At 43.9% G+C, this 22844-nt stretch overlaps 1 protein-coding gene across 6 annotated transcripts in view; it reads left to right on the top strand.

Moving 5' to 3' along the window:
- The window catches only part of LOC141059510 (uncharacterized), a 207887-nt gene that overhangs the window by 25623 nt on the left and 159420 nt on the right, over positions 1 to 22844 (top strand). For 2 of the 6 annotated variants that reach the window (XM_073555673.1, XM_073555674.1), the window contains exon 2: positions 1646 to 1783. The exons of 3 other annotated variants lie outside the window; for them this stretch is intronic. In XM_073555673.1, coding sequence (XP_073411774.1) covers positions 1739 to 1783 — 45 coding nt within the window. In that variant the 5' untranslated portion in view covers positions 1646 to 1738. Of the gene's footprint in view, positions 1 to 1645; positions 1784 to 5345; positions 5394 to 22844 lie in introns of those variants that run through there. One more of the 6 variants, XM_073555676.1, reaches the window with a different exon arrangement.

Genomic DNA, 22844 nt, shown 5'->3' with positions numbered 1-22844 from the left:
GGGTTTTTCTTATTCCGATACCGGAAGTCCCATAGACTTGAATGGGACTTCCGGTATCGGAATCGGCGATACCGATACTTTTTTTAAAGATCGGCCGATACCATCCGATACGATACTTTGAAGTATCGGACGGTATCGCTCAACTCTACTAGTAATTCTTCCTAAGAAATTTACTGTCTGAGCTGTAAATGGCCACATAGAAGGAATTCTTGACACTGTGCAGAACTGGACCCTGATAAGAGCCATAGAGCATGATAACAATACACAGACCTCTTTGTGCTTGTTTGTCTGCACGTCACATTGTATCAGAAGGATATTGCTTATTTTTTGGAAAAAAATTCTAGGGTTAGGTTCTTAACTAAAGAAGGTACTCGCAGAACAAATAACACAACTGCTGAAACAGGCGCATAAAAGTTTTCATTTACTATCAATTTAAAATGCATAATGTGTTTGAAAAGTAACTATACCTTTTAACTGATTTTACTTTTTTATCAGGTCTCTGCTTTCTATTGAATGTGTACTCCGGTCTGTGTTTTGTGCGCTCCTGTCTGCTGACCTGGAGGTCTATTGCATGACTGGTGGGGGGGTCAACAACCAGACCCCCACCAATCTACAGTCAATTCAACTATCTTCGATGTATGAAAAATCATTTAGGAAATGTAGTCACTAAGTCTGCAAACGAACGTATGAGAAATCGTCTAAGCTTGATCCATAAAACTCAATCGATTTTTTTTTTCTAACTTTCATCTGCTTCCATCCATGTGCTCATTTTTTACATCCATGTTTATGATCGAATGCAGTTTCCTGGGTTTGTAATAGAAATGTAAAAATCCAATGCCACTTCCGTGTGGAAAATCTTTTTTTACGCACTCACAGACTTGAATAGACTTGTAAGAAAGCAGCACTGCAATTTTTTTTATGGACAGTCGGATTGAGAATTTTTTTAAATCTGATCAACTCTATTAAAAGCTGACCATGTGCTCTCTGATCAAAAATCAGACAGCAAAAAAATGATTTAGACCCTTGTCTGCATGAGCCTCAACAGTTCTACTTCCCGGCACAGGTTAGGCATCAGTATCTCACGCAGAGCGTACACCTAAGGCCTTGTTTTTTTTTACCTAGATGCTGGTCTCAATGGCATCTTCTCCGGTTGACCTAATTTCTGAGTCTCACTTGACCAGTTTCCAAATGACTTTGCTCTGCCGCAGTTTCTTACATTTCCAAGATTTGGTTTCGAATGGCTCTTTCCCACTCATCTACTCAATACCATCCAGTAGAGTAGTTACTTGTAGGACAGGGGTGAGCAATTCATTTGAAACTGACATTCAAAAGCTTCAGCAAACCTTTTCCTTAAAAGGTTCGATTTGCAGTTCATCACAAGTGCTCCAATTGTCGTGATAATTGGTGGATAACACTCTGAGGTCTTTTGGGACTGTATCCAATCCTTTTCAAGCTCCTTAATGCAAAATAGCTTGAGTAATGTCACTGTGACCACAGCATATATGGCTTTGTGGGGGACAGATGACAGCTTTTTTTCATTGCTGTGCTGTCACACACTGTCTGTAAAGTTTCTTCTGTGTTTTGTGGCTTTCTCTCCCTATCTCTTTTGCTGAGCTGTGAACTGTGACATCCACTCTCTTTCCAGATTCACTGCAAATGGCTGCTGCATTCCCCATCTTGGCTTTCATATGGGCTACGATCGTCCCTCCTGAATGGCTGTGCTATTCCATGTGATAAGATGACTGCAAATCATTTTAAGAAAAGCCACCTAGTTATACACAAGGTCATATGAGCTTTTTCTGAATTGTGTACTCTTCTGCAATGTGTGAACTAGAGACAATCATTGGGTGATTCATAGGAATTAAATCGCAAATTGTTCAATTTGGGTTCATTCCCACTTGCGATGAAATTGGACGAACGCAATCCGATAAAAAAATCAGATTGAATTCTGACCAATATTATTCTATGATTGTGTTCATCAGCCTTTTTTTTTCCAGCTCGGATCGGATCATGATCGGACTGGAAAAAAAATCACAGCATACTCCGATTAATAGGAATAGGAAATCAGATTGTATACCGCAATAGAAGTTAATGGGTGTGAGAAAAAAAATCACACAGCACTCGGACCATGCGAGTGCTGTCCAATTTTACACACCTACCACAATTGAAAATCTGGAAATTCATATGCGGCTACAGTAAAATCACACAGACAGGTTATAACAGAATAGATAGAATAGATATATGCACATAGAATACATACTGTACAGTGTATATACACATGTCAGTGACACAAAACACATATATATGTATTTATGTTACATAGATAGAAAAAAAGCCGGTAATTCAGCAGCTGCGGTAGTGTACAATAACAGCAGGAGCCGATAGGATAGAAGAGATGGGTTGCATACAGTAAATATAAATACAATAGGTAGATATATAGATGTCAGTGACAAATACAATTAGTACAATGTACAGTATGTGCAAATTACTGGACATGTAATGAACTAATAAAAGATTATTTTTCAGAAAAAAATGGTGTGGGCTCCCGTGCAACTTTCGTGACCAGCAGAGGGAAAGCCATGACTGGGAGCAGATGTTTATAGCCTGAGAAGGAGGTAATATCCATGGAGCTTGCCAGGCTATTAATACCAGCTCACAACTGTATACTTAACCTTTACTGGCTATTAAAATGGGGGACCCAACAAAAAAATTACATTGGATCCACCTATAATTAATAACAAGCAAAGGCTATTCAGACAGCTACTGGCTGATATTAATAGCCTAGGAAGGGGCCATGGATACTGACCCCCCAGGCTAAAAACATCAGCTCTCAGCCACCCCAGGAAAGGCGCATCTGTAAGATGCCCCAATTCTGGCTCTTAGACTCATTCCCATTTTCCCTGTAGCATTGGCAAATGGGGTAATAGTTGGGTGGGTTGATATCACCGTCAGGTGACATCAAGCCCCAAGGTTAATAATGGAGAGGCATCAATAAGATGCCCTCATTACTAACCCCATAGTCACATTGTAAGAAAAACAGACACTCAGAATAAAGTCCTTTATTTAAAATAATGACACACACTCCTTTAATATTCTTAATTAAACCATACTTGCAACCTCACCTAATTTCTGCGAGTCTTCTATCTCCTGTAATAAAAGTAAAATAAAAAAACAACAATATACCATACCTGTCTGCTGTTCTGTCCCACGCTATTACCCATGTCTGGGGGATATACAGTTTTCAACCTGGACGGTGCCAAGATGCGCCTGTCCTGGCTGAAAACCACTGGTGAATGAGATGCTGAGATCGCAGCCTCAGTGTCTAGCAGTGACAACACTAAGGCTGTCCTTCCAGCCAAGCTGAGCTGCGGTGACCTCTGGACTGTGGGAAAATGCTAGTGATGAAGTAACTGCAGTTCAAGCTCAGTGTCTTAACAGCAGATCACCGTGACAATTTTTCACTGAGCTTGAAGTGCGGTCACCTCATCACTGGCATTTTCCCATGGTCCAGAGGTCACCGCAGCTCAGCCCGGCTGGGAGGGCAGCCTCAGTGACATTCACCAGTGGTTTTCAGTCAGGACAGTTGCATCTTGGCACCGTCCAGGTTGAAAACTGTATATCACCCAGATATGGATTACAGCGTGGGACAGAACGAAGGACAGATATGGTTTATTGTTGTTTTTGTTATTTTACTCTTATTACAGGAGATCGAGGGCTTTGCAGGAATTAAATGAGGTCATAAGTATGGTTTAATTAAGAATATTAAGAGTCTGTGTCATTATTTCAAATAAAGGACATTATTTTAGGTGTCTGTGTTTTCTTACAATGTGGCTATGGGGTCTCTTCTATCCTGTCAGCGCCAGCTGTGATTTTACAGAACCCGGCAGATGAATTACTGGCTTTTCTTGTATCTATCTCTCTATGCAATATATATATATATATATATATATATATATACATGTGTCACTGACATATATATATATATATATATATATATATATACTGTATACTGTGTATATATATATATATACTAGCTGAAGAGCCCGCTGCTGCCCGGGCATTGTAACTAACTGTGGTTAGTTATAACAAATTATAATTATCCTCCATCCCATAGTTCCGTGCCCATAAACCCATCATACATATCCTCCATCTCGTAGTCGAGTGCCCATATACCCATCACACATCCTCCATCCCATAGTCCCATGTCCATATACCCATCACATATCCTCCATCCCATAGTCCCGTGCCCATATAACCATCATACATATTCGCCATCCCATAGTCCTGTGCCCTTATACCCGTCATACATATCCTCCATCCCATGGTCAACCATTATGACATCATAATGAGCGGCGGCAGGGCTTGCAACCTATGATGACATCAGCGTCGCCATGGCAACCATTATGACATCATAATGAGGGGCTGGGCTTGATATGCACACACTGTTTCCCCGTTATGCAAATAGGGGCATTATGACATCATAATGAGGGATGGGGCTTGACGTGCACACACTTTTTCCCCAGTATGTAGATAGGGGCAAAATTGTTTGGTGAATTGGAACGCACGGGGTTAAAATTTCACCTCACAACATAGCTTAGGACGCTCTCGGTGTCCAGACGTGTAACTATGCCAAATTTTGTGGCTGTAGCTGCTACGGTGCGGATGCCTATCCCGGACATACACACATACACACACACACACACACACATACACACACACATACATACACACACATACATACACACACACATACATACACACACATACATACACACACACATACATACATACACACACATACATACATACATACATACACACACACATACATACACACACATACACACACACACATACATACATACTTACACACACACATACATACACACACATACACACACACACATACATACATACATACACACACATACACACTTTGAGCTTTATATATTAGATATATACATCTGTTCTATGTATATGTATTTATTCTATCTATTCTATTCTAAACGGTCATTCTGTGATTATACTGTATGCAGCAGATCATTTGCCGGCTTTAAATTTATCTATCCCATATACAGTATGTGTGTGTTTTGAAGAATATTTCGTTTGATAACGATGTGTAAATGACAGAGAGTTGCTGTATGTAAATGCTCATGTTAAAATCGCATTGCAATCAGATAGCAATCACACTGCATTCTGATGTAAACCCAAGTTCTATCGCTCATTTCTAGTTGCAACCTTGCAACAGGGTTTAGGAAATGGAAAAGACATTTAACTTTGTGGATAAGGGGTTAAATATTTTGATACCTACTTGTAAGTCATGTCTTTTATTTTTAGGTGTGACTTTAACATCCGGCTTGGGGCATTAGCTCATTCTTCTGCAATTTTGATGGGTAGGTCACGTACCGCTTTATAAATACTTCAACATCCACCGAGGAGATAGGTTTTTAGTAAACAGCAGTGAACAAGGAACAAGAAAAAAATGGCATGAAACGTGTTTAGTTCTGTAGTTCTGATTTCAACCGGACTGAATGGTGATTCAAGGGTTAATTTTTTTCTGAAAATTAAGATAACAATCTGAGAAACCTTCTTAATAGGGAAGCTCCACACGACAGGTTCCCTTTTATAGCATTAAATCTTGTGACTTTTATTCTGTGAAATGTTTTTGAGAAATAGCGAATGTTCAGTCCTTACGAGTCCTTGTCTGCCGGTACCGCCTAAAAATATCAGTGCTGCCACCTACAGGCTGAAAAACATGCTCGTCGCTTTCAGAACAGTACGTTGCATATTTGGGGCAGATTTTCAGCAGCATATCTGCGTTTCACCAGCACCCGTGTTAACTGCATATTTTTCTGTGGATTTTATTTTCAACAGTGTATAGTAAATTGAAGTGTCATCTAATCAGGTGTAACTTTAGGTTTTATGTATTATGCTGCCAATTCTCAACACTAAAATCTACACAGATAATCAGCACCAAATATGGAATATATGGAACGACCCTACAGGTATCGTCATAAGTCAATGAATAGTTTAGTGGCAGAAATCCATAATTAAAACACAGATCTCTATTAGTGATGAGCGAGTATACTCATTGCTCTTTTTCCCGAGCATGCTCGGGTGTCCTCCTAGTATCTTGGTGTGCTCGGAGATTTAGTTTTCATCGTCTCAGCTGCATGATTTGCGACTGCTAGACAGCTTGAATACATGTGTGGAATGCCTGTTTGTTAGGGAATTCCCACATGAATTCAGCCCGTCTACAAGTTGCAAATCATGCAGCTGAGATGACGAAAACTAAATCTCCGAGCATGCCAAGATAGTAGGAGGACACCCGAGCATGCTCGGGAAAACGAGCAACGAGTATACTCGCTCATCACTAATCTCTATCAGCTCACTGAGGATGTGCTGCTGGGTGTGCAGAAAAGCCCCCTGAGGATTAGCCCCACTGTCATTGAATAGGGCAAGTCCAAAAGAAAATAAGGAAAATGCGGCAGATGATTTTTCCACAGTGTAGCTAAAAATCCAATAATGTGGTAATTTTATTACTATGCTTGGAATCCAGTGACTTTTTTTTGCTATTTCACAAAAAACATTACATATGCCGCAGCTTTTTAGACTGCTGTAATTAAAAAAAAAGCACAGTAGTCACTATTTGAAAATCCATCTAATTTGGATATTTATGCCAATTACTACTGGCTCATTGTAGTTTATGTTGTTGAGTCCTAAGCAGAAATGAGTGGATCTTTTGAAATTCGAATTTGGAGGCTTTGCTGAATTTTCACCAAAAATTCAATTTGCGCGAATATGAATACTATAAAGCTTGTAATATGCATGGAAAAGAGAGAGAGGATGCCATTTACCATAAAAGCTTACAGTCTATAGGAGAGAGAGGACCCCGCTAACCATAAGAACTTATAATCTACAAGAGAGAGAGAGGACCTCGCTGACCATAAGAGCTTGCACTCTACAGAGAGAGAGGACCCCACTGACCATAAGAGCTTGCACTCTACAAGAGAAAGTGAGGGACCTGCCGACCATAAGAGCTTGCACTCTACAAGAGAGAGAGGACCTCGTTGACCATAAGAGCTTGCACTCTACAGGAGAGAGAGGACCCTGTTGACGATAAGAACTTGCATTCTATGAGAGAGAACCCTGCTGACCATAAGAGCTTGCACTTTTCAGGAGCGATAGAGAAGGGACCCTGCTGATCAAAAGAGCTTACACTCTACAAAAGAGAGAGAAAACCCCGCTAACCATGAAAGCTTACACTTTACAGGAAAGAGAGAGAACCCCGCTGACCATAAGAGCTTACACTCTACGAGGGCCCCTTTTACCATAAGAGCTTACACTCTACAGGAGAGATAGAGAGGACCTTTCTGACCATAACAGCTTACACTTTACAGAAAAGAGCGAGAGAGGACCCCACTGACCATAACAAATTACATTCTAAAGGAGAGACGACCCCACTGACGTTTAAAGCTTACATTCTTCAGGAGAAAGAGAGGGACCTGGCAGTCAATAAGTGCTTACTCTCTACAGGAGAGAGAGAGAAGACCCCACTGACCATAAGAGCTTACACGCTACAGGATAGAGAGAGACAGGACCATGCTGACTATAAGAGCTTATATTCTACAAGACATAGAGAGAGGAACCTGCTTACCATATATTCTACAGAGGAGAGACAGAGGACTTCATTGGCTATTGGCTATAAGAGCTTTATGCTACAGGAGAGAGAGGACCCCACTGACCATAAGATCTTATATTCTACAGGAAAGAGAAAGCACCACTGACCATGAGAGCTTACATTCTACATGAGAGAGAAAGGAGACACTGACCATAAGAGCTTAGACTCTACAGGAGAGAGAGCAAGGACCCCACTGACCATAAGAGCTTAGACTTTATGAGAGAGAGAGGACCCCACTGACCATAAGATCTTACATTATACAGGAGAGAGAGAGGACACCGCTGACCATAAGAGCTTTGACGCTACAGGAGAGAGAGGACCCCACTGATCATAAGAGCTTACACTCTGCAGGAGAGTGTGCGGACCTCACTAACCATGAGAGCTTACATTTTACAGAAGAGAGAGTACACGCACCTACATGAAGAGACAGAGTATCCTGCTGACTATTAGAGCTTACATTCTACAGGAGAGAGATGTCTCTACTGATCATAAGAGCTTACACTCTATAAGAGAGAACGACTAATCCATTGACTTATAAGATAGAAAATGAATCTGCTGTAAAAATTGTTCTCCATTGGGAACCACTGATATGTGATTACCCAGGTACTCACCAACGCTGTACAAGATATGATATTCCACTAAATGTCATCCTGCGCGGCAATGCAAAATGATGATACCTTGCTCTGCGATGCTTCAGGAGTGTGGAAAATGGTGCTTGGCAAGATTTTTTTTGTGAACCGCAAATGGAATCTCAAAGTGTTCAAATTCATGGGAAACCGCAAATTTCAGGAAATTCAACTCAAAATTTTTTCGCAGCCGATTCATCTGCTCATCTCTAGTCTTAAGGTTTGCAAAACTCATAAATATTCAGATCCTACAGTTTAAAAAGAGTGAAAATTCATCAATTGTTTCCTGTTCAGAAATGGAGGACCAGAATGAGCAGAAATTACCAGCTATGGTGTGCCATAAGAGCCAAAGAAGATGAATTTCTGCAACAAATTACATAACAACTCAATCACTTATTTTTCTCACTTTAGTCTGCATTCAGATTGAGGTTCATAATATAAAGCTTCCTGTCATGGAGTTGTCGACATGTATACATCCTGGGGCACAACAGGAGATACATCTCAGGAGCCAGTAGGAACAGATTACCTGTGGATTTTGCCATCAGTGCACATCTTCCTCAGAGTCATTCATGCGCACAATCCTATACTGCTCAAAACTAAGGGTATGTTTCCACGGGGCGTAATCCCTGCGCTTTGGACTCAGCTGATACCCCACACTGCCCAAAGCACCGCCCCTGTTGTACATGCGGTGATTCCGCATGTGTTCATTGAACACATGCGGAATCACCACATCCTATTCATAGACTGTGTGATTGATCTTGCGGAGACGGAGCGTCTCCGCAAGATAGACGTGCTGCGGTCTTGAAAGACGCGCCGCATGTCCAGTTACGCAGGGCTGCCTGATGCGGCTGTGCACGCATAGTGGATATGGGATTTCATAAAGTTCCATCTACTATGCTGTAACATCTGGACGCTGCGGATTGGACACTGCGGCTGTACGCAGCATTCAATCTGTAGCAAATACTGAAGGATTGCGCCCTGTGAAAACATACCCTTAAAGAGGATCAATTGCAAAGGTGATCACATCTACCAAAAATTAAAATTGATTTGGGCCAAATAAAATTGGGTATGGATCGAATATGCTGAAAAGATGTTTATCTCTGGGGTGTCTACCAACCCCACAGCATAATACATACATGACCGAGACATGGCTAAAAATAAAACCCTCCACCGGCCCTGTTGCTGAGGAATCATAACCAGTTTTGCACTGTCTTCAGATTGTTTTTCGCTTCGTTTTTTTGATTATTCTCCTCTTTGTCTTTACATCAGTTTTTTGGTTTTGATTTTCTGGCACAGACAAGTGCCAACAAGGTCACATAGCGCACGTCATTAATATTGTGAATTATTCACCACTTGATTACATGAGACCTAATTAGTCCTGGCCGCCATTTTGCTGCATTGGGATTAATCTAATGATCAAAAATTCGGCTTCTGGTGAATCCAAATTTTTGGGGCTATGAGTAACCAATTTGATTTGTTATAAATTCATTCAATTATATCTAGTTAATTACATAAGAAATATTCCACTAACCAGTTTTTTTATTATGATGGGTAAGTTGGTGAAAGTAGTGAGAGCAAAGGTGTAACTATTTTACCTTTGTACATAGTGAATCAGGTCCAGTTTTAGGGAGGACAAACTGGACAGGTATATACATAGCCACAATTTACTAAGGGAGCCAGGAGACTAGGATGGAGGAAACTAAATCCATTGAGTATTTTAAACTTTGTATTGTAATATTTTTTATTAACTAATAACATAGATTTTTGAAAAGTTATGAGGAAATTGTTTGGCTCTATATAACGGTTTGTTAGCAACTGTTTGGCACTATATGTGTCATGATCCAGGTTGGCTCTGACAGATTAAATGCACAAAGTAACCTTTTTTTTCCTTTGGCTATGTGCCAAAGGTGGTTTTGCCCCTAATGGCCATTAGGGTCATTGCACTGTGGTGATTTCAGTTGTAGTTTTCCCCCCGGCGGCCATTAGGGTCATTGCACTCTGGTTACCTTAGTTTGTGCACGTAATTATGTAACAGGTGTGATTGCTCTATAAGAGAGTATCACGTGTGTTAATCACTGTTGGTGATAGTTCCTCATTTGCAAGCAAGCCTGGGTGAAGAATGGAGCTGAAGGAGAGTCACGGGCAGTTCAATGAGAGTCCTGGAGTATCAGTTATGGTGTCTGCAAGGAGGGCTGGCATGGCTTGATGGAGTCGCAGCTATGGTGTCAGCAAGGAGTTCTTGCATGGCTTGGTGGAGTGGCAGCTATGGTGTAGAGCTGCACTCAGGATCCTGGATTCGGTTGCTGGAAAGCTGGACTCAAAATGTTGGTCTCTTTGGCAGAAAAGCTGGACTCAGCTGCTGGACTCTGTTTCTGGACAGCTGCACACAGGTAGTGGACTCTGTTTGCTCCAAGGCTGCACTATGGTGTTGGATCCAGTTGGAGGAAAAGTTGCACGCAGGTGGTGGGCTCTGTTGCTGGGAGCGTAAGCAACAGAGCAAAGCTAAGTGGTGTCCTCTGTTTTGTCATTTTTCCTTATGTGTGTTTAGTGCAGTGGTGGGATTAGTTTCCGCACCAACCAATTCCCTAGCGAGGGTTTAGGTGCAGGGCGAGCTAGGGATATTAGGTATCCTGATCGGCGCCCAGTGCGGAACCGGCCTAGGGAACGTTAGGAGTGTAGAGACATTGGCTCAGGGGAGTGCAGGAGGTCTCCACTTCCCCGTTCCCTATCACTATGGCCACCATTGTTATTGTTACCCAGGTTTTCCCTATTCTCTTTGTCTCATTGTATTAGTTACCGGCCTGCGGGTCACGTCCCATAGGACAATTACACGTGCCGCGTCCTGTTGTATCAGTTACCGGCCTGCTGGCCGTGTCACTCAGGATGGGGCACGTGACAATATGGCGGTGTAATGCTATAACATAATCCTTTAATCGTCCCACCATGGGGAAATTCAGAGCATTACAGCAGCAAGGCAGGAACAAGTACAGATACAGATGCATAAAGGCAGTACATTGACAGTAGGTAGGTACATATACGAAAAGAAAAAAAAAAAAAAGAAAAAAAAAAATGTAACCAGACTGTCACAACTTTGGATCTATCAGTTCTCTGTTTGGGTCATTCTCCGTTTTGGACAGTGCTGGTTATACAGCCTAACTGCAGCAGGAAGGAAGGACTTTCGATAGCGCTCCCTCTCACATTTAGGATGAAGTAGCCGGTCACTGACAGTACTGCACATCTTTGTCACGGTCTCATGCATGGGATGGGAATCATTCTGCGCCATGTAGCTCACCTTGGCCAGTATCCTTCTGTCGCCTACTTCCTGAACTGGGTCAAGGGGGCATCCCAGGACAGAGCTGGCCCTTCTAATCAGTTTGTCCAGCCTATTCCTGTCCCTGGTTGATATGCCACTACCCCAGCACGCCACACCAAAGAAGATGACTGATGCCACAACAGAGTTGAAGAAGGATGCAAGGAGTGCCCCTCTAACTCCGAAGGCTCTCAGCCTTCTGAGCAGATAAAGCCTGCTTTGGCTCTTCCTGTACACTGCATCCAAGTGATGGGCCCAGTCAAGCTTATTATTGAGGATCACACCAAGGTACTTATAGGTGTCGACTATCTCAATGTCATTTCCCTGAATGTTCACCACTACTTGTGGATTTTTGCCCTTGCGAAAGTCCACCACCAATTCCTTGGTCTTCCCGGAATTAATCCTAAGGTGGTTCCTCTGACACCACTCCACAAAAGCTTGGTTAGTATCTCTGTACTCTCTTTCATCGCCTCCTGTGATGAGGCCTACTATTGCAGAGTCATCAGAATACTTCTGCAAGTAGCAGCTAGATGAGTTGCACCTAAAATCCGCAGTGTACAGTGTGAAGAGAAAAGGGGCAAGAACAGTACCTTGAGGTGCCCCTGTATTGCAGATCACTGTGTCTGACACACTGTCCCGAACCTTTACAAACTGAGGTCGGTTCGTGAGGTAGTTAAGCATCCAGGTGGAGAGTTGGAAGTCCACACCATCAAGGCCCAGCTTGTCTCTCAGTAGACCTGGCTGTATGGTGTTAAAAGCACTAGAGAAATCGAAGAACATTATTCTCACAGTGTTCCCAGGTTTCTCCAGGTGAGAGAGAGTCCTATCTAGAAGGTGGATAATGGCATCATCCACACCAATGCCCGGCCTGTAGGCAAACTGGAGAGGGTCCATATCCGAACTCACTAGAGGACGGAGACGTGTGAGAACCAATCTCTCTAGTACCTTCATCAGGTGTGATGTCAATGCTACAGGTCTATAGTCATAAAGGTCTTTCGGATATTATGGCATGTGTAGTGTTATGGCTGGTGCCACTGCATGGTGTCCCTTTCTCCTTCTATGCAGGGACGTTGGCTTACTCACCGCCCCAGCCCCATAGCATGGTGTCTCTGTGTGCTCCTCCTGCTTCCTGGTGTGCGCACTGCAGTTCCCGGTGGCACGCCTAGCACATGTGTGTGCATGCACCCCTGTTCTTAAAGTTGCAGCGTACACATATAAATGCCTTGTTGCTGAGAAGTATTTAGTTTAATACACCTGCAAGATGGCTCCCAGCCAATAGCTGGGAGGCATCTTGCATAAAAGACTACCTCTCCTCTAGGGACTCTTTTATGCTGAGCAATGCAGTGAATAGTGTTGAGCGATACCGTTCGATACCCCAAAATATCGTATCGGATGGTATCGCCCGATACGAAAAAAATATCGGGTATCGCCGATTCCGATACCGGAAGTCCCATTCAAGTCAATGGGACTTCCGGTATCGGAATTTAAAAAAGCCCTTTATTTCCTTATTGGCTAATTCTACAAAATTGAAAACAATGATAACCAACAAAACCCAATAAATATAATTAAGGCAAAAACTCAAAATTCAATTCATACACCACAAGACATAAGTATAAATTGCCTAATGTACAACTTTTATTGAATGCAATAGCATAATATACAATACTTACCGTATATACTCGAATATAAGCCGAGATTTTCAGCCCAAAAAATTGGGCTGAAAGTCCCCCTCTCGTCTTATATTCGAGTCATATACAAAGGGGGTCGGAGGGGGAGGGGGGGCGGGGGTGTCAGGTCATACTTACCCGTCCTGACGCTGTGTCTTGAGCCCCCAGCTTCTCCCCGTGCTCTCTCTTCCTGCCTTCAGCGGTCACGTGGTGCCGCTCATTAAAACTCATGAATATGCGCATATTCATGAGTTTTAATGAGCGGCACCACGTGACCGCTGAAGGCAGGAAGAGAGAGCGCGGAGAAGCTGGGGGCTCAAGACACAGTGTCAGGACGGGTAATTATAGCGATACTCACCTGTCCTGCGTCCATGGCTGCTTGCTGCTGTCTGTCATCGGTCAGTGACTTCAGACAGCAGAGGGCGCGGTGACGTGGTTAGTGCGCGCCGCGCCCCCTGCAGTCTGAACGTCACTGACTGATGACGTGGCAGATATCGGTGAGCAGCCATGGACGCAGGACACGTGAGTATCTCAGGTGCCAGCAGTGACACCGGCACCTGACACCCAGCGACGGAGAGGTGAGTATGTCTTTTTTTTTATTTTTACATGCAGCAGCAGCAGCATGGGGGCAGCATATGGGGGAACAATCTATGGAGCTTCTTATGGGGGCAGGATATGGGGGAATAATCTGGAGCTTCTTCTGGGGTCAGCATATGGGGGAACAATCTATGGAGCTTCTTCTGGGGGCAGCATATGGGGGAACAATCTATGGAGCTTCTTATGGGGGCAGCATATGGGGGAACAATCTATGGAGCTTCTTATGGGGGTAGTATATGGGGGAATAATCTATGGAGCTTCTTCTGGGGACACCATATGGGGGAATCTATGGAGCATTTCCCACCCTAGGCTTATACTCGAGTCAATAAGTTCTCCCAGTTTTTTGTGGCAAAATTAGGGGGGTCGGCTTATACTCGGGTCGGCTTATACTCGAGTATATACGGTAATGAAGAACATTGATAAAATAAGGACACTGCTATCCAAATAGGGAGCCTATATTGCACAATTGCCTAAAATAGTATATACTAGTTAAATAAGTGCATAAAGACATTATACATATACTAGATAAAGGTTACATCTATGAAAATGCATCTGAACTAGAAAAAACTTTCCACAGTGGAAACAGGCATAACCAATCAACAAGTTCATATGGATCCTAGGTATGTATTTTGTACAACTCAGCTATTACTAAGTACCTCGACCATATAGCATAAAAGTATGAACCCAAAAAAAGTTAGTAAATGAAAGGATGTTTACAAAAAGGCACTTACATAATTAAAGTGTGTGGCACTGGGTTCCCTGTCGCCCAAACGCGCGTTTCGCTTCTTCGTCAGGAGGCGTGTCTAAGGGCTTGTTAGGTAGGCATTATATACTGTGGACAGCCAATCACAAGAAAGAACCGTCCACATCACTAAGTTGCCGTGTGGCGCATTCCAACTACGTGTCCCCGCTTCCTGCCCTATGGCGCATGTGCAGCTGACGTCACCTTCCTTGAAAAATGACTACCGGTTCGCAGACTTGGCGTTGGAGCGGCGACGTGTTGCTATAGCGACCGCGCAAGCGCACTCCTCTCCTGGTGTCTGCTTACCAGACAGTCGGAGCTGACAAAGCCAGACATGCGCACTGGGCAACGGCGGTTAGATAGATAGATTGTCATATACAAAAGGAACTATTTAAAGGATCAATTAAGCTATGTGTGAAAATGTGTTAATATAGAATTACTCAGTGTATAGACTACAATAAAATTATTGCTTGAATATATAACCATTTTTTGTGGGAATAACAAAGTAATATATTATTATAATGCTCCCAACTATTAGTGTTGATTATAGTGATATTCAAATATAATACATAATGGTGTGATTTAAAACACCCTAAGATTAAGAAGTGCATACCATATACTTAAAGATTATACACATGAAAAAACACACAACATCAAAACAGACATCTTACTGAATACAAAAAAATAATAATTAAAAAAAAAAAAAACTTTTTAGAAAAAATTTTTTTGCAAAATTTCTTGTGCGTTTCATGAAGTCCTCTATAGTAAGATCCATGTTGTATGTATCTCTCGTTCCTAAAGGGATAACCTAGTGAAAAGATATCAATCCATCTATAATAGAGCCTAGACAGAAAAATGGAAAAATATAAAAATTAAAATCAAATAAAATACAATAACCAGCCCTCTGGAACCCATTAAAACCCAGAAATTATGTTATAAAAATGAACTAAACCCGAAACTCTCATTCAACCCAAAGGGGGTAATGGAATGAAGTCTATATATCCACCTACTTTCGACCTGGGATAAGCTTTTGAATAAATCACCCCTCCTAGGACCAAGAGTCACCTGATCAATCGCTTTGACCACAAGCTTACTTGAATCCGAATTATGATGATCTTTAAAATGTTTCGCAAGAGTCTTCAACGTATCCGTGGGATCCAAATTCTTTGCCTTTTCAATATCATGTACATGTTCCCGTACACGAATTTTTAATTCTCGAGTAGTCATTCCTACATAAATCAATCCACAAGGACATTGAGCGTGATATATGACCCCTGTGGATGAACAAGTAAGGCGATGCAAAATTTTAAAAGTGCGGGACCCATCAAAATTGGTTTATTGTATTTTATTTGATTTTAATTTTTATATTTTTCCATTTTTCTGTCTAGGCTCTATTATAGATGGATTGATATCTTTTCACTAGGTTATCCCTTTAGGAACGAGAGATACATACAACATGGATCTTACTATAGCGGACTTCATGAAACGCACAAGAAATTTTGCAAAAAAAATTTTTCTAAAAAGTTTTTTTTTTTTTTTTTAATTATTATTTTTTTGTATTCAGTAAGATGTCTGTTTTGATGTTGTGTGTTTTTCATGTGTATAATCTTTAAGTATATGGTATGCACTTCTTAATCTTAGGGTGTTTTAAATCACACCATTATTTATTATATTTGAATATCACTATAATCAACACTAATAGTTGGGAGTATTATAATAATATATTACTTTGTTATTCCCACAAATAATGGTTATATATTCAAGCAATAATTTTATTGTAGTCTATAAACTGAGTAATTCTATATTAACACATTTTCACACATAGCTTAATTGATCCTTTATATAGTTCCTTTTGTATATGACAATCTATCTGCCGTTGCCCAGTGCGCATGTCTGGCTTTGTCAGCTCCGACTGTCTGGTAAGCAGACACCAGGAGAGGAGTGCGCTTGCGCGGTCACTATAGCGACGCGTCGACACTCCAACTCCAAGTCTGCGAACCGGTAGTCATTTTTCAAGGAAGGTGACGTCAGCGGCACATGCGCCATAGGGCAGGAAGCGGGGACACGTAGTTGGGATGCGCCACACGGCGACTTAGTGACGTGGATGGTTCTTTCTTGTGATTGGCTGTCCACAGTATATAACGCCTACCTAACAAGCCCTTAGACACGCCTCTGACGAAGAAGCGAAACGCACGTTGGGGCGACAGGGAAGCCAGCGCCACACACTTTAATTATGTAAGTGCCTTTTTGGAAACATCCTTTCATTTACTAACTTTTTTTGGGTTCATACTTTTATGCTATATGGTCGAGGTACTTAGTAATAGCTGAGTTGTACAAAATACATACCTAGGATCCATATGAACTTGTTGATTGGTTATGCCTGTTTCCACTGTGGAAAGTTTTTTCTAGTTCAGATGCATTTTCATAGATGTAACCTTTATCTAGTATATGTATAATGTCTTTATGCACTTATTTAACTAGTATATACTATTTTAGGCAATTGTGGAATATAGGCTCCCTATTTGGATAGCACTGTCCTTATTTTATCAATGTTCTTCATTAAGTATTGTATATTATGCTATTGCATTCAATAAAAGTTGTACATTAGGCAATTTATACTTATGTCTTGTGGTGTATGAATTGAAAACAAATAAGAATCATGTAGAATGTATTGTGGGAGGTGGAGGAGACATTAAAGGCATAGTGGTTTATTCAAATCACATGGCATAGCATTAATTCCAATTTTTTTTTTTTAAGATGTTCGGAGTTAAAAAGATATTGACTATGTTAACCTTTTTTATATTTTGTCAGATATGTATGTTTCACAACTTCCATGCTCTTCACCTTCTTTTGTACTTCTCCCACACTTTCTCCTTCATGATCCGCAGCAGTAGCATTTTTTTCATCAACTTTTTCTTCACCTTATTCATCTTCTTCTTCTTCATCTTCTTCCCATTAATTTTTTTTTCCATTCTTCATATTCTTCTTATTCAGCTATTATTAATTTTCATATGCTATTTCTTCATCTTCTTCCTATTCTTCTTTTTCTTATGGTGACAGGCATTCCTGAAGTACTTATCTATAAAAGTTATAAGATTACACCTTACGTTCTGCCTGTCACTAAAGATTTACAACAGGATTTGTCCGCGTTCAGTTTGGCCTGCAGCAGCAGGCATTTTCCAGGGGCACCACGAGGAGGAACGGACTCACCCCCATTTACTGCTTAGTCTTCTTCTGCTTATAATTTTGATTTCTTCTATGCTGATTTTTTGTCTTATGCTTAATGTTCTTCTGCTTTCTGTTCTTCTGCTTTTGCTTCTTCTGCTTCTTGTTCTTCTGTCTTTTGTTCTGTATCTTGGTGGTTGTCTTCATGTTCTTTGTCCTCTTGGTCTTATTATTTAGGGTCATATTTCTGGTCTTCTTTGGTGTGGTCTTCAGGGTCGTCATCATCAGGGTCATCGTCATGGAGATCAATAAGGATTACCAAAGACAATTTCAAAAAGCTTGATCTTGGAAATGTAGCAGAAGGTACAAGAAGGCTGAGAAACTGGCGAGAACCAGCAGACAGTACTGGAACCCCTATTGGCAGCAGAAGGAACAATAGCCAATGGCACTACTGAGGAACAGCTGACGGTGCTGGACCCCGGTTACTATGCAGGAGGTACCTGTGCTAGAAACCACTACCAAGGACCAGCTGACCTTGCTGGACCTCGGATACCGAGATGGAGGCACCTAGGCCAAAGGCTCTGGCGAGAACCAGCTGACAGTGCTGGCACCCGGATGGGTAGCAGTAGGAGCAAGAGCCAATGGCACTACCGAGGACCAACTGACGGTGCTGGACCACGGTTACTAAGCAGAAGGTACCTGTGCTAAAAAGCACTACCAAGGACCAGCTGACGGTGCTGGACTTTGGATACCGAGATGGAGGCACCTAGGCCAAAGGCTCTGGCGAGAACCAGCTGACAGTGCTGGCACCCGGATAGGTAGCAGTAGGAGCAAGAGCCAATGGCACTACCGAGGACCAACTGACGGTGCTGGACCACGGTTACTAAGCAGAAGGTACCTGTGCTAAAAAGCACTACCAAGGACCAGCTGACGGTGCTGGACTTTGGATACCGAGATGGAGGCACCTAGGCCAAAGGCTCTGGCAAGAACCAGCTGACAGTGCTGGCACCCGGATGGGTAGCAGTAGGAGCAAGAGCCAATGGCACTACCGAGGACCAACTGACGGTGCTGGACCACGGTTACTAAGCAGAAGGTACCTGTGCTAAAAAGCACTACCAAGGACCAGCTGACGGTGCTGGACTTTGGATACCGAGATGGAGGCACCTAGGCCAAAGGCTCTGGCGAGAACCAGCTGACAGTGCTGGCACCCGGATGGGTAGCAGAAGGAACAAGAGCCAATGGCACTACCGAGGACCAACTGATGGTGCTGGACCACGGTTACTAAGCAGAAGGTACCTGTGCTAAAAAGCACTACCAAGGACCAGCTGACGGTGCTGGACTTCGGATACTGAGATGGAGGCACCTAGGCCAAAGGCTCTGGCGAGAACCAGCTGACAATGCTGGCACCCGGATGGGTAGCAGAAGGAACAAGAGCCAATGGCACTACCGAGGAACAGCTGACGGTGCTGGACCACGGTTACTAGGCAGGAGGTACCTGTGCTAAAAAGCACTACCAAGGACCAGCTGACGGTGCTGGACCTCGGATACCGAGATGGAGGCACCTAGGCCAAAGGCTCTGGCGAGAACCAGCTGACAGTGCTGGAACCTGGGTGGGTAGCCGAAGGTACCCATCCAAAGCAAAGTAGCCAGGCCGCAAGCCGGCCGCAGTTACCGAAACCCACAGTCCTACAGGGGGTCCATGTCCCATTGGCACTACGGATCCAGCCTTCAGTGCCAGTTCCCGCAGCCCACATAGGAGTCACCTAAACTGCAGGCACCGTAGAGTCGGCTAACCCGACCGCAAGACGACAGGACAACGGATTGTTGGCATAGTGACCTTGACACTACCCGGAAACAGCTGGCGTGCTGGAACCAGGCTGGGCAACAGGGAGTACCCATGCTAAAGACACTGCCGAGCACCAACTGGCATTGTATGAACCCAGGGACAATCATGGTGAAGGCCGAGGCCTACTTAGTGGTAGTTTTAGATTGTTTGTAGGCTACAACAGACTGTCAACATGCTCCAATTAGGCATCTGTCTCCACTCTGTTTCCAGGATTTCACGTGACCACCAACACCGCCAGTTTATGCGTACAGTAGCCTTCTGCCCAATCCACACGTGTTCCTGTGTTACTGGGGTTCTGTAATGTCAGCAGATCCCCTGATGTGTGTCTGCCAATGTCTCCTGCTCTGTCCACTTTCCCACCACTTGCAGTGGGAAGGTGGACAGCGCAGGAGACAGTGCCGGACACACATTGGGGGATCTGCTCACGTAACAGAACACCAGGAACACAGGAACAAGTGTGGAATGCGTGGACGGCAACTGTGAGCAGGAACTGGCGGTATTGGAGGTCAGGGGAAATACTAGAGACAGAGTGGAGACAGAGGCCAAATAAGAGAATGTTTAAATCAGAAGTAGTAACAATTTGGAGGCAGCAGCAGTTTGCCCTCCACACAGCAGGGGATCAGCTGATGTTACCGAACCCCACTTTCACATGAACAAGTGTTTTTTTCTGTGTGGACAGCACTTCCGAGCACCAACTGGCGTTGTTGGAGCCCAGGGACAATCATGGTGCAGGCCGAGGCCTACTAGGAGCCAGGTGTAAATCGGAGGTAGTTTGACTTTGGAGGGAGCAGGACACTTTGCCCTCCACACAGCAGGGGATCAGCTGACGTTACCGAACCCCACTTTCACATGAACAAGTGTTTTTTTCTGTGTGGACAGCACTTCCGAGCACCAACTGGCATTGTTGGAGCCCAGGGACAATCATGGTGTAGGCCGAGGCCTACTTGGTGGCAGTTTTAGATTATTTGTAGGCTACAACAGACTGTCAACGTGCTCCAATTAGGCATCTGTCTCCACTCTGTTTCCAGGATTTCACGTGACCACCAACACCGCCAGTTTATGCGTACAGCAGCCGTCTGCCCAATCCACACGTGTTCCTGTGTTACTGGGGTTCTGTAATGTCAGCAGATCCCCTGATGTGTGTCTGTCACTGTCTCCTGCTCTGTCAACATTTCCACCACTTGCAGTGGGAAGGTGGACAGCGCAGGAGACAGTGCTGGACACACATTGGGGGATCTGCTCACGTAACAGAACACCAGGAACACAGGAACAAGTGTGGAATGCGTGGACGGCAACTGTAAGCAGGAACTGGCGGTGCTGGAGGTCAGGGGAAATACTAGAGACAGAGTGGAGACAGAGGCCAAATCAGAGAATGTTTAAATCAGAAGTAGTTACAATTTGGAGGCAGCAGCAGTTTGCCCTCCACACAGCAGGGGATCAGCTGACGTTACTGACCCCCACTTTCACATGAACGAGTGTTTTTTTCTGTGTGGACAGCACTTCCGAGCACCAACTGGCATTGTTGGAGCCCAGGGACAATCATGGTGTAGGCCGAGGCCTACTAGGAGCCAGGTGTAAATCGGAGGTATTTTGACTTTGGAGGGAGCAGGACACTTTGCCCTCCACACAGCAGGGGATCAGCTGATGTTACCGAACCCCACTTTCACATGAACAAGTGTTTTTTTCTGTGTGGACAGCACTTCCGAGCACCAACTGACATTGTTGGAGCCCAGGGACAATCATGGTGCAGGCCGAGGCCTACTAGGAGCCAGGTGTGAATCGGAGGTATTTTGACTTTGGAGGGAGCAGGACACTCTGCACTCCACACAGCAAGGGATCAGCTGACGTTACCGAACCCCACTTTCACATGAACAAGTGTTTTTTTCTGTGTGGACAGCACTTCCGAGCACCAACTGGCGTTGTTGGACCCAGGGACAATCATGGTGTAGGCCGAGGCCTACTTGGTGGCAGTTTTAGATTGTTTGTAGGCTACAACAGACTGTCAACGTGCTCCAATTAGGCATCTGTCTCCACTCTGTTTCCAGGATTTCACGTGACCACCAACACCGCCAGTTTATGCGTACAGCAGCCGTCTGCCCAATCCACACGTGTTCCTGTGTTACTGGGGTTCTGTAATGTCAGCAGATCCCCTGATGTGTGTCTGCCACTGTCTCATGCTCTGTCCACGTTCCCACCACTTGCAGTGGGAAGGTGGAGAGCGCAGGAGACAGTGCCGGACACACATTGGGGGATCTGCTCATGTAACAGAACACCAGGAACACAGGAACAAGTGTGGAATGCGTGGACAGCAACAGTGAGCAGGAACTGGCGGTGTTGGAGGTCAGGGGAAATACTAGAGACAGAGTGGAGACAGAGGCCAAATCAGAGAATGTTTAAATCAGAAGTAGTTACAATTTGGAGGCAGCAGCAGTTTGCCCTCCACACAGCAGGGGATCAGCTGACGTTACTGACCCCCACTTTCACATGAACGAGTGTTTTTTTCTGTGTGGACAGCATTTCCGAGCACCAACTGGCATTGTTGGAGCCCAGGGACAATCATGGTGTAGGCCGAGGCCTACTAGGAGCCAGGTGTAAATCGAAGGTATTTTGACTTTGGAGGGAGCAGGACACTTTGCCCTCCACACAGCAGGGGATCAGCTGACGTTACCGAACCCCACTTTCACATGAACAAGTGATTTTTTCTGTGTGAACAGCACTTCCGAGCACCAACTGGCGTTGTTGGAGCCCAGGGACAATCATGGTGTAGGCCGAGGCCTACTAGGAGCCAGGTGTAAATCGGAGGTATTTTGACTTTGGAGGGAGCAGGACACTTTGCCCTCCACACAGCAGGGGATCAGCTGACGTTACCGAACCCCACTTACATATGAACGAGTGTTTGTTTCTGTGTGGACAGCACTTCCGAGCAACAACTGACGATGTTGGAGCCAAGAGATAGTCATTTTGTAGGCTGAGGTCTACTTGGAGGCAGTTTAAGATAAGACGTTGTTTGAATTTGGAGGCAGCAGGAGAGTTTGCCGTACACACAGCAGGGGATCAGCTGACGTTACCGAACCCCACTTACACATGAGCGAGTATTTTGTCTGTGCGGACAGCACTTCTGAGCACCAACTGGCGTTGTCGGAGCCCAGGGAAAATCAGGTAGTAGGCCGAGGCCTACTTGGAGCTAGGTGTAAATCTGAGGTTGTTTGA

This window comes from Dendrobates tinctorius, unplaced genomic scaffold, assembly GCF_039654945.1.
Source record: "Dendrobates tinctorius isolate UK_male_01 unplaced genomic scaffold, ASM3965494v1 ptg000228l, whole genome shotgun sequence".
Lineage (NCBI taxonomy): Eukaryota > Metazoa > Chordata > Amphibia > Anura > Dendrobatidae > Dendrobates > Dendrobates tinctorius.
Note: the sequence above shows the minus strand (reverse complement) of the source record. Positions and strands in the feature narration are given on the sequence as shown.